This window comes from Neofelis nebulosa, chromosome 6, assembly GCF_028018385.1.
Source record: "Neofelis nebulosa isolate mNeoNeb1 chromosome 6, mNeoNeb1.pri, whole genome shotgun sequence".
Classification (NCBI taxonomy): domain Eukaryota; kingdom Metazoa; phylum Chordata; class Mammalia; order Carnivora; family Felidae; genus Neofelis; species Neofelis nebulosa.
The window spans coordinates 141,077,444-141,089,945 of record NC_080787.1 but is presented as its reverse complement, the minus strand read 5'-3'; the positions used below and the strand labels follow the sequence as shown (position 1 = coordinate 141,089,945).

Genomic DNA, 12,502 nt, shown 5'->3' with positions numbered 1-12,502 from the left:
GAATTCACACTCCCAGGGTTTTCTCCACAAAGATCCCTGAATTACTTACGTGTGTGGCCCTCCATCGTCAGAGTACTTGCGATGCAGACTGTATATATTCTCTTTTCTTTCTCTATATTCATCTCGTTTGTAAAGCTGTTGGCTTCCCTAGTTTTCTGTTACAGATCGACAAACTGACTTGTCATTTTTAATCGTGTAATTACTGATTATCGCGAAACAACTTTTAAATAGAAAATAATTTGTCTTTTATTTCTATTTACCAACAGAGCTAAACTATATACTGAGCACCCTCTTGTGTGCTTTCCAGATGTTAACTCCTGTTACCCTCCTAACAACCATATGTGGTGTGCTTCATTAGCATCCCCACTTTACAGATGAGGCAACTGAAAGATGGAGCGTGTGGGTAATTTGCCCAAGAGGTGGAGCTGGAACTTAAACCAGGCCCTTGGGATGCATGCCTTTAACCACAACGTTACAGAGTTTATACAGTGTGTGATCCATACGGGGATCCCCGTACTTGTCGATTGTGCCTGAGAGGCACCAGTCTGGTTAAAACAGATTAGTGATCTGATTCTGTATGTCTCGGCTGGGCCTGGGTAATAATCTACATTTGTTCCAAGTTCCCTGGTGATGCTGGTCCAGACACTTTGAGAATCACCTGAGTTGTCATAATATTGAGGTTATGGGAAATAAATAGCTAATTTATCCATGCTGTTTTGTTTTCATGGTAATAATTGAAAATAGGAGCTTTGGGGGGTGCGTGGGTGGCTCAGTTGGTTAAGCGTCTGACTTGGGCTCAGGTCACGATCTCGCGGTTTGTGAGTTCGAGCCCCGCGTTGGGCTCTGTGCGGACAGCGCAGAGCCTGGAGCCCGTTTTGGATTCTGTGTCTCCCTCTCTCTCTCTGCCCTCTCTCCCTTTCTCATGCTCTCTCTCTCTCTCTCTCTCTCTCTCTCTCAAATGAATAAACATTAAAAAAAATTAAAAAGAAAAAAGAAAATAGGAGCTATTTGTGGCTCAGACTCTCTCTTTTAATTACTCCTGGATTTTATGCTTATCTCATTGTTTTAATATCCATTTTTTTACTGAAATAACTTCAAACCTTATTTTACATATTTTAAAAGCCATTTTGTGAGTTGCCTGCTCATATCTTTAACAACGTAATACATCTTAAGGTTTTTCTCATTGATTTTATTTGAAATTCTAACTCTTTATTATATTTTTGCAAATATGTTACCCATATAGTCTTCATGTTTAATTATGTTTAAAATTTGTCAAGTGTGTAGTTTTTATTTTTATGCAATGAAATATAGTCCTCTGTTATTTTTAGGCCTAAATTGTCTTCAGTAAACATAGATACTGACTTTATTTTCAAGTACTTGTTATAGTTACTTTATTTTAATTCCTTAAACCATTGGAATTTATTTTGGTGTGCAGTGAGGCTCTAAATTGATTTTTCTTTCTTTTTTTAAAAGTTTATTTATTTATTTTGAGAAAGAGAGAAAGAGAGAGAACCAGTGGGGGAGGGGCAGAGAGAGATGGAGACACAGGATTCAAAGCAGCACAGAGCCCAATGTGGGGCTTGAACTCATGAACTGTGAGATCACGACCTGAGCCAAAGTTGGATTCTTAACCAACTGAGACACCCAGGCGCCCCTAAGTTGATTTTTCTTTCTTAATTTGCCTACTAGTTTTGCCTAAGCCATTCACTAAATAATCTTTCTCATTTTTGTTCAGATAGACTGGGTCTCTTTCTGGACTATGTTTTCCATTCCATTATGCAGTTCTCTCCTCTGTTATCAAACTGCCTCAACTCACTTAGTCTTGTGTTGTATTGGAATATTTGGTGGGTTGAGCCCTTTGCTCCCCCTATCATTATGTTTCTTTTATGTAATGAAGATTATCTTCATAAAGGAGTCAGAGCTCTCCTTTTTTAAAGAAACCATATAAGAAACTGTTTTTGACAACTTAGTAAAGATCACTATTTTCTTGGATTTTTCAGAAAAATCTGTAAATTCAAAGTTACCCTTATAATGACTCTGGCATTGGGACGGCAGCCGAGTTTTAGACTAAAGACATCATGATGAAAGAAAAAACATTATTTTATTCTTCCCTGTTGCCTTGGCTTCAGAGAATGATAGAAGGAGTCAGTGTCTCCAAAGAATGGAGACAAAGAATTTAATAGAAGCATCAGAATAATCTATTATATATATACTTCACTATAGGCTTGCAGAACAATCCACGGAGAGAGACCTTTCTAAAGAAAATTTAAAGAAATTAAAAATTAAAGAAAAATATGAGTTACGGAGGTGAGGAAAACAAAAGGACATACAATTTTTATGTTGTTGTGAGAAAGGAAAATACGTTTGATTGTTCAAGTGTTGGGCATGATTTGGTTCATGTTGAAAATAGTATGTAGGACACCAACGGATATTTTACAGGCCACAAAAGAACCTGAGTCTGTAGATTGGTTTTCTGCCCCCGCAATTATACCCTTAAATGATGAGAGTCAGTCTTACAACTGCTGTTGTTTGTGAGAGTAATACCTGAGTCAGGCCAAGCTCCCTGTGGAGTATTCCTGTGAAGACGCCTCGCTGGAAGCAAACCTGGGGTTTCTCTTCCTGCCTCATGTCCATTTGGCGGCCTCATTCCTGATGATTCCACTAGGCCTTATCCTAGAGTACCATGCATTTGAGACTTACTGCCAAAAGTGCTATTTTAACCATGCTTTTAGTATAATTTGAAAGGTGGTGGATCAGACTAGAATTGCCTCTAAATATACAATGTACTGCTCTTGCGTCTATCTTCCTGTGTTCCCTTTGCACCTCCTCCCTATCACACTTCTTTGCTGTTGCTATTTTCTAAGCCAGATTTTTTTTCCCCTTTATGTTGGTATTGTCTCTTCCTGAAAGGAAACAATATTGCCCTTGACAAACCCAAAAATAAAAGAGAAGGTCGTGCTGGTTCCTCTAGCTTGAGAAGAGAGAGCATGTTATTTGTAAACAAGCCAGCATCTTCGTCCCGCCCAAAGTCCTGCCTTCTTCACCTTTGTCTCTTTATCTCAATGACATGAGATGCTTCGCTCTGGGTTCCCCAGGCACCAAACTTTGGGAGCAATATAATAAAAACGAGGCTACTGTATTTGCTTCTTCCCCTGAAACACACAGACTGATGTACTGCTGTAGGGGGAAAGTACTCCTGAGGGATGTGAAGAGACTACGTTTACAAAGAGGCTAGGTTTAGGCTCTGCGTCTTCCTTTTTTCTCCTTGTTCACCTGTACTCATCCCCTCCAAAATTATCAATATACCCAATCAGTACTTTGCACATATTTTGTGTGTGGTAAATATTAAAAAAAAATTTAATGTTTATTTTTGAGAGAGAGAGAGAGAGAGTGAGAGAGAGAGAGCACAAGTGGGGAAGGGCAGAGAGAGAGAGGGGGACACAGAATCCAAAGCAGACTTCAGGCTCTCTGAGCTGTGGGCACAGAGCCTGATGTGGGGCTCGAACCCACGGACCAACTGTGCCAAGTCGGTTGTTTGACGTACTCAGTTGACCTGAGCCAACGTCAGATGTCAGATGCTTAACCTACTGAGCCACCCAGGCATCCCTGTAGTAAATCATTTTGAAAAGCTAGTTAAGAAATTTGGTCCTCCTTGAAGACTACAAACCCTCTTTAACCTAACGTTTCATTCCCACATTTCCTTGCCCTTAGTGATTAATAGCTGCTTAGCAAATAGAAATAAGGCTTACATGAGAAATTCAAAAAAATAAGACAGCTTATTTGTAAATCCATGTAAATCATTTCTGTCTTACTTGTTTTCTTCTGTGTTTCTTAGAAATAATGCCCTTTTTTAGAGGTGGTTTTTAAAATTTGTTTCAGTAAGGGAAGTATCCGAATAAGTGGAGATTCTAAAGTGATACAAAGTTGAGTAACCTTTGACTCTGGGTCTTGAGTGAATACAAGTGAGAATTTCAAGAATAATAAGGGTGAAGACTCAATGTGGAATACATAGTCCTCACCCAATAAAGGATGAAAAAAAACCCAGTGCTGCGGTGCCTTGATGGCTCAGTTGGTTAAGCATCTGACTCTTGATTTCTGCTCAGGTCATGATCTTATGGGTTGTGAGTTCAAGCCCTGCCTTGGGCTCTGCACTGACAGCATGGGGAGCCTGCTTCGATTCTCTCTCCCTCTCTCTCTGCCCTTCCTTGCTCCCCTCTCTCTGTCTCTAAAAAAAAAAAAAAAATTAAAGAAAAATCTTAAAAAGAAAACCAAAACATGCCAGTAAACACAAACAAGTACCGTTAAGTCCGTACCTTGCACTGACTTTCCATTACAGCAAATGCCATACTGGAAGACAAACCCTTATGGGGGAGTGGTGAGCCCTGATCTCAAGGCTGTACGATTACTTTATTCCCAGTAATTAAATAACTTGGTCACTAGCCCCAACCATGTCAAGATAAATTAAATCTAATGGCTCAGATTTGTTCCGTAAATATATGCTGGAATGTTTTAAACTTCACACCGAGCTCTGATTCTTAGTGTTTGGAACATGTAAATAGATAGCAAGTTTCTCCTGGCTTACAGAAATTTCTTAGTTTTCTTGCCTCTGTTAAATGCATATTGTAGTAAATAAAATCAAAGGAAGCAATGGTCGGTTCTTTTTGCTTAACACAAGCTGTTGCTATCATATTTAAATTAATGAGTAAAAATGAATAGGACAAAAACTAACATTTATTGATGAATAAATACTATGTGTTAAGCTTTGGACAAAACATTTAGGTAGAGTATCTCATTTAACCTTTACAGTGATTTGTGGTACTTGTGTGTCTCCCTTTTACAAACGGGCCAACTGAGGCATAAAATGGCTGAGTCACCTTTTAAAAATCTTCTGGTAAACGCGAATGCTGGGGATTGCAAGTTAGGTCTGTTGTGCTCCCAGGGCCAAAAATGTACTCCTGATGAAATTAATTATTCCATTCTGCCTCTACTGAAGAGTGGTTTTATTGTTGTTTTCTGTAAATCATGGTAATAGCTATCATTCTTTATAAACACGCTTTGTAAACAAATTTGGTATTACAATAAACAGTCCTTACTCTAACTGGGATAGAAAAATGAAAAACATTTCATTACTAATATTGTTGCAGCATTGTTTTAACAGGCTTTACTATGGCTACAACTGATTTCTATTTTACCTTGAAATCCCAGGTCAAGAAATTACTGTATTCTAGCTTGGAGAGACCCACAAATCTGTAAACATTTCTTGCTTGGGAATCTAATCTTAAATTGTGTTAGGAAGCATAAAATGGAACTTTAAAAATACTCTTTATAGATTCTTGCACCTATATTTGTTTGTCTTCCATAATTGATATTGTATATGCTTAAATAATGTAAAAACTCTCTAATATTGTTTATAAATGTAAATACATATATATGTAAATACATATACACAAACTATTTATATATATAATTATATATATATAAACACTCACACATAGAGCAGTGTGACTACCTTGGTAACTTGTTATAATGTATATTTCTAATGCGGTAGTTACAATTTTTAACTTGTGTGTCACAGTATTAGCTATTTGGATAGAATTCCAGCAGGTTCAAAGAGCAAACTAAAAATAAGTAAGATTATATCTTGTATGAAAACAAATATGAGAAATTAAATGTCATTGTAATATTTGTCTACAAAAGATTCATTTAGTTTCTTTCTCCCAAGTTCCAAAATTATAACTTTATATATATATCAAAGGTTATAATTTGGGACTTTTAATAATTTGAATGATTTCTTTTCGACCAAAAAGAAAAAAACCCTTATAAGCTTTTGGGATTTTAACATAGTAAGAATGCCTGAATTCCTAAGTATAGACAAAGAAGGTGTTATTTTTTTCCCCTGAAAAAAAGCTTCTGAAGCACTTTTTATAAATCAATAGAAAAATTGTCTTTGTAGAAATGCTGGCATTGGAGAGTGGTGCATTTGGTCAGTAAGCAGGGGGTAAGGCTAAAGAATGAGAGAATAATATGCTTTTATAGAGGCGTTGCTATAGGGATATTTTAGGGAGAATGTTGCTAGCCGAGCTGGAAGTTCCCTTGGTGAAAGCTGTGTTTGATTTAGAAACTGATTGAATTAGAACAAATTCCAAAAGTAACTATAATAGGCGGGACATGATAAAACCAAACTTCAAGACTCCTGGTGCGATAAAAGGTACTTTTGTTATTATCTGTGTGTGTGTGTTTTTGTGTGTGTGTGTGCACGTGTGTGTGTGTGTGTGTGTGTGTGTGTACTTTTTCTTTTAATATAATTCCAGTTTGACTCCCTGGTACAAAAACTTTGAGATTGTATAAATAGACTTTAAAACAACTCTAAGTTTAAATTGTTTTCTTCCTATTTTATCTGAACTAAGCACTAATGGAAGTGGAATGAATAGTTCTGATTTATGTTCATGATTTCGGAAAACCTAAACAAATATTTACAGTGTAAGCCTGAACAGTGAAAATTTATGAGGAATGCTAAGATAAGATAAAAGCTGAATTTTAGCATAGAAATTTAGGTGATTGATATATAGGTATTTTAAAGAAATGGTTTCTAAAACTTAAGACATCAGTGCATCAGTGTCTACCATTTATAACAAAACTGAGTATCTTCCTCAGACTAATGAACAAAAATACTCTTGAAACCTGAATCTGGTCAAGAATCCATCACAGTCTGTTAGTGACTCAACTTTTTCTTTTTTTTTTTTTTTTTTTTACTTCCAGTATTGTTGCTTTTAAAATCTAGTTTTTAAAGTACATTGACTTATTTCATATCTTGATCTGAATGTAATGAAATTCTTTCATCTTCTCTTTTATTGTTTTCAGACTCCTATAAAATGTGCTGATGACTCGGAATGTCACCACCTTACCACTGTGTTTAGCTAGAAGATGGTACCCAGATGCATTTTAGTTTGCTGCTGGGGTCACGCCCACTCTTTTTACATTTTTTTTCAGTGATTAGACCTCCAACCATAATTATGTAGCCGAGACATTTTTCTTACTAAGAAACAAAGGTAGATACACTAGGAAGTCTCACGCTCATGTTTGGTTACATGGAATATACTGAGAGCAACAAGTTTGTTCTTGACATATCTGATTGGTATTTGGAATCTAGTATTTGGTTATATATAATAACACCAAAATCGTATATTTTGTAGACATTTATTAAACTGTGTTTCCTTGATTTAAATCTTTACATCATACAAGTAACTTTTAACTAATTCTGGTTGTTCCGAGATTCGATGAAATAATTCAGTTGAAATAATGTATTTATACTAATTTAAAATACTTAGAGGTAGGGTGGATAAAGTGAACAGAAAACTTCTTCCGTTTTCCTCAAGGATAGAATTAAAACAGCCATATAGAAGCACCTGGGTGACTCGGTCGGTTATGCGTCAGACCCTTGATTTCAGCTCAGGTCATGATCTCACAGTTTGGTATGTGAGTCTGAGCCCTTTGTTGGGCTCTGTGCTGACAGTGTGGAGCCTGGTTGAGATTCTCCCTCTTCCTCGCTCTGTGCCCCTCCGCCGCTCTCTCTCTCTTTCGAAACAAATAAACTTAAAAAAAGCCCAGCCATATAACAACCATATAATATAATATATTGTAATTAATATAACTAATATAATATAATATATATATATTAATGTCATCTATATTATAGTATACATTATTATGTTATATATTTATTTTTTAGTTTTTAATAATTTTTTTGACTGTTTTTATTTATTTTTGAGAGAAAGAGAGAGTCAACACTAGCTGGTAAGGGGCAGAGAGTCGGACACACAGAATTCAAAGCAGACTCCAGGCTCTGAGCTGTCAGCACAGAGCCCAACGCGGGGCCCGAACTCACGAACCACAAGATCCTGACCTGAGCTGAAGTCAGACGCTCAACCGACTGAGCCACCCAAGCACCCCTGTATTATATATTTATAATATATTATGTATTAAACATGATATATAACTTATATCATATATAACGTTTTATATATTACAAATTCTTTCCTTAAGGATATAATTTAAATGATTGTATTAAAATTATAATAGCTTCTTTTTAAATTGGGAGAGTCTTTATTCTGCTTGTCACCTCTTCCTAAGATTTCTCATCACAACTGCTTTCTTACTTCACTTTCCACCTGTGCATATATGGAAGTCAAGTCTTTCTTTTTTCTAGATGTCTTAAAGTCAGTTACCTTCAGGTGATCTGAGAAGCAGCTGGTCTAAGAAAATGGAGAGTAATAGGTCTATGGAAAACTAGGAAATGTTAAGTCTCACCCCGAAACACTCAAGTTGAAACATTTTCTTAGAACACTGCTGGTGAAAGAAAGCACATTTTGGGCCCACGTCCTGCCTACGGGCTGGCCAGTATCTGACGCTCCCTGTTTCTTATTTGCATAAGCTCCTGGCTGGGGCCCTTGAGGAGCTGCTGAGAACAGCATCAAGCATCACCTGCAGGGGAAAGAATCTGACAAGATGGATGGTAATATGGAGGCAGAGCTAGACAGTGGTTGCTAGAGTTCTCTGGTTGGAGAAGCAGAAAGGGACCTCCTGGAGGAAATCCCAGAGGGCAGAAAGGCAGAACCCAGCTTGGCTGGTTGGATTGAGATAGCATGTGAATTAGTGACAAAGCGTTCAGACTGGTGGGACTAAAGCATCTGGATGATTTGGAGAATGTGTGTAATTGACTATCTCATCGGAGGTGGGACCTCGCCATTTCTTTGAATTATAGGCTCTTTGCGGTGGATGTAGCACAAGCTGTAGGGTGCAGCACAGGTCCTGCCCTTCAGTCTTAGGGCCCTCATTTCCCCAGCTACCCTGAGCGTTGCTTGCTGGAGGTTGACAGCTGAGCCCCTCCCCAGGATGTGTCCTCAGCCCAAGGGATCTTCCCCATCCAAGTTATGCTCCCTTCCCCAGGGAAGCCCATATCCAATGAGTGATCAATGCCTGGGTACAAAGTCCCGGCCCCTTACCTCAACTTAGGACTTCTCTGAAAGAGATCCCAGCTTCAGAGACCTAACTGCATCTCAGTTCAACATCTCCCTCTGCCCAATGCTGCTTCCTTCACACCCTTCAAAATGTTTCTGAAAGCACATGCCAAAAAACATCCTGCTGACAAGACTTCTTCTAGAGTGGGTTTCTCTGTTAGCCTGACCTGTGACACATGCTAATACCAAGGCAGATACAAATATAGAGATGGAGAATGAAGAGATGGAAACAGTTGGAGAACTGAAGACAGCAGGTCAAAGTGTCACTGGGGAGAAGTCCTTATAGCTTGTAGCTCAGGAAGATGGGGAAGCAAACAGGATTTAGCTCGTAGGTGCTCTGTTGGTTAGATTCTAGCCAATTAGTTGCTCATATGGTGCAGGGGGATAAGGAGTCCCCCTGCACCATAGGAGTTGACAATTGAGTGTCAACTCATTTGCTGAGATAATTTATTTCTGAAAGTGGGTTGTTTAATCTGAGAGTTGGGGATAGTGTTGACTATCTCTCGGGTTTGGTAACAATCATATGATATAAAATATTCTGGGAACCCCAATGGACAATGTGGATGTGAAAGTAGAGTGAAGGCACAGGCTTTGGATTGCTGCAGACCCATGCTTTTCCACTTGGTGTCTGTCTGTGTCACCGTAGGCAAGTTGATGAACCTTGATAACCCCGGGTTTTTTTTGTTTTGTTTTGTTTTTAATTTAAATTCAAGTTAGTTCACATAGCATGTAGTCTTGGCTTCGGGAATAAAACCCAATGATGCATCACTGACATATAACATCCAATGCTCATCCCACAAGTGCCCTCCTTAATGCCCATCATCCATTTAACCCGACCCCCACCATTCTCCTCCCCTCTAGCAACCCTCAGTTTGTTCTCTGTCTCTCTTATGCTTTGCCTCCCTCTCTGTTTGTATCTTATTTTTCCTTCCTGTGTTCATCTGTTATGTTTCTCAAATACACATGAGTGAAATCATTTGATATGTGTCTTTCTCTGACTGACTTATTTCACTTAGCTTATTACCCTCTAGCAGATGGCAAGATTTCATTCTTTTTTCATTGCCGAGTAGTTTTCCATTATTTACATACCACATCTTTTTTTTTTTTTTTTTAATTTTTTTTCAACGTTTTTTATTTATTTTTGGGACAGAGAGAGACAGAGCATGAACGGGGGAGGGGCAGAGAGAGAGGGAGACACAGAATCGGAAACAGGCTCCAGGCTCCGAGCCATCGGCCCAGAGCCTGACGCGGGGCTCGAACTCACGGACCGCGAGATCGTGACCTGGCTGAAGTCGGACGCTTAACCGACTGCGCCACCCAGGCGCCCTGATACCTCATCTTCTTTATCCATTCATCATCTGATGGACATTTGGGCTGTTTCCATAATTTGGCTATCGTTGATAGCTCTGCTTCTCTTCATAGAGATAGCCCTGGTTTTTTTACATATAAAATCCAAGTAGGGGGATATTTTCTCATAGGGTTGTTGCCAAGTTTAAGTTAGATAATATGGATCATGAAGGTACATAACATCATGACTGCCGCATGATACCTTCTAAACAGATGATAGCTATCGTTACTATTTAAAAAATTTAAAAATGACATATTACTCTACAGATAAGCTTGAACACGTGAGGCAGTTCATTTGTGACACTGGCACTCAGCAGCTGTTGTCTCACGTGGAAGCCTCCGCAAATGGCCGAGTGGCCGCAGGTTCTGTGATCCAGTGACTTTTCATTTATGACGAAGGTCACTGCCGTCGCTCCAGTCCTGAAGCAATCACAAATGGCACACCCTCTAGGGCTCTGTTTATGACTGGACACCAAATGCAGGTCTTCCGAGTGGCTCACTGAATGTGTCTACGATCCAGGGTTGGATATGTTTGGGATTGGAATTTCCGACGTCTCCTCCTCAAACTTTGTGATTCAGTCTTATGTCTCAGTTTTACTGTTTTCGGCTTTTCTTTTGAAAATTTTGCCTCCATTTTAGATTCAGGAACTTCACTGTTAAGATTGTAGCCCTCTTTGCTTCTGACGGGGACATGCAGTATAAAATGGAAGATAAGTAAGATTGTGTCCAATTACTGTGTTGTTTGGATATTGATAAAAATAGTGAAGAGAGAGAAAAGGAAAATTTAGAGCCCAAGGTGTGAATGAGAAATAATATTAGCAATATTTTCAAATATAAAATCCCTAAATGTGGGATTGTAATCCTAAACCTGCTTAAGACAAAGGGCAGTATTTTGGTGAGAAAAAAACAAAAACAACTGAATTTTGAAGATCCTACATAAGAAAAAGTCATATTTATTTGGAAAAACCATATGTGTTTTAAAGCCTAGACTAAATATTGAATGTAAAATATGTGAACGCTGTGATCAACTACTCTCTCCCAGCCCCAAATAAAACACTGTATGTTGATTGGTTGAAATACTAGTGTTGAAGTCCAGTTTAATGTTAAAATAGAGTGGTTGTACGAAGAAGGTATTTTAAGACACTTTCCAGTACCTGCTTTCCTTCTGCTACTCTTGTGTTGCTAAGTACTTAAACCAGGAAAAGATTTCAAAGTTGTGGTAGTTTTCTTGCAAAGTCAGGAGTTGGGCCACTTTTTACAATTAGGGAGCTACACATGACAAGTTCGTCCAGGGTCAGCTTAAAACTTTTCCAAAGACTTCTGTGCTAACTGGAAGTAATCCTTCATCAAGGGGATCAGCTGTCCTCTGACTTTTATTTCTTATGTGACTTTTATTTGTAATTTCTTAGAAAAAAATTTAGATGTAGAAGCAGCATGTTCCCCTGAGCTCCAATGCGAGCAAACAGTAGGGGTTGGCTTTCACTTTCTCTACGCTCAGGTTGCCTTTAATTTCGTAACTGCGGTCTTTTTTTTTTTTTTTATCTGCTCACATCTTCCATGTCATTGTTTGTTGTTACTTTCTGCTGCACGTACAGAACCTGCAGCATCCTTCCTTCTGATTCCTGTTCTCCCTACTGCAGTAGGAGGGGCCACACCATACTCTCCGATGGCATCCAGAGCTGGTCAGAGCAGGATGCTAGCTCACAGGAGGGGCGCGGTGGTATTCATTAAATAAATGAATCAAACAATCAGCAAATAAATCTAGTGATAATTAGGTTAGACTAGGACACAGACTATCTAATTTCTGGCCATAGTTCTACAGATCTGTAGCCTTTATTCTAATTTATAGATTACTGGTGTTTTTCTTAATTCTCACCATGCTTCATTTCCTTATTTACATCTCCGCTTAAAATACCTCCTGTGTCTACTAGGCCTGGTTCCTTGTGTGAATAGAATGAGAAGTAAACATAAAACATGAGTAAATCCAACTGTTTTAAGGATATAAGGTATTTTCATTAATTCACAGGTTATCATTTTCTTATCATTAAAAAAAATTTTTTTTTAATGTCTGTTTTTGAGAGAGAGAGATAGAGTGCAAGCAGGAGAGGGGCAGAGAGAGAGAGAGGGAGACACAGAAT

The 12,502-nt window shown here is 38.4% G+C and overlaps 1 protein-coding gene across 20 annotated transcripts in view; it reads left to right on the top strand.

The window, feature by feature from the left end:
- SYNE1 (spectrin repeat containing nuclear envelope protein 1) overlaps positions 1-12,502 on the top strand; it is a 490,159-nt gene that overhangs the window by 56,413 nt on the left and 421,244 nt on the right. The window contains exon 1 of one of the 20 annotated variants that reach the window (XM_058735683.1): positions 6,024-6,208. The exons of the other annotated variants lie outside the window; for them this stretch is intronic. Within the exon in view, the coding sequence (XP_058591666.1) occupies positions 6,169-6,208 (40 nt within the window). The 5' untranslated portion in view covers positions 6,024-6,168. Of the gene's footprint in view, positions 1-6,023; positions 6,209-12,502 lie in introns of those variants that run through there. 20 annotated transcript variants of the gene reach the window in all.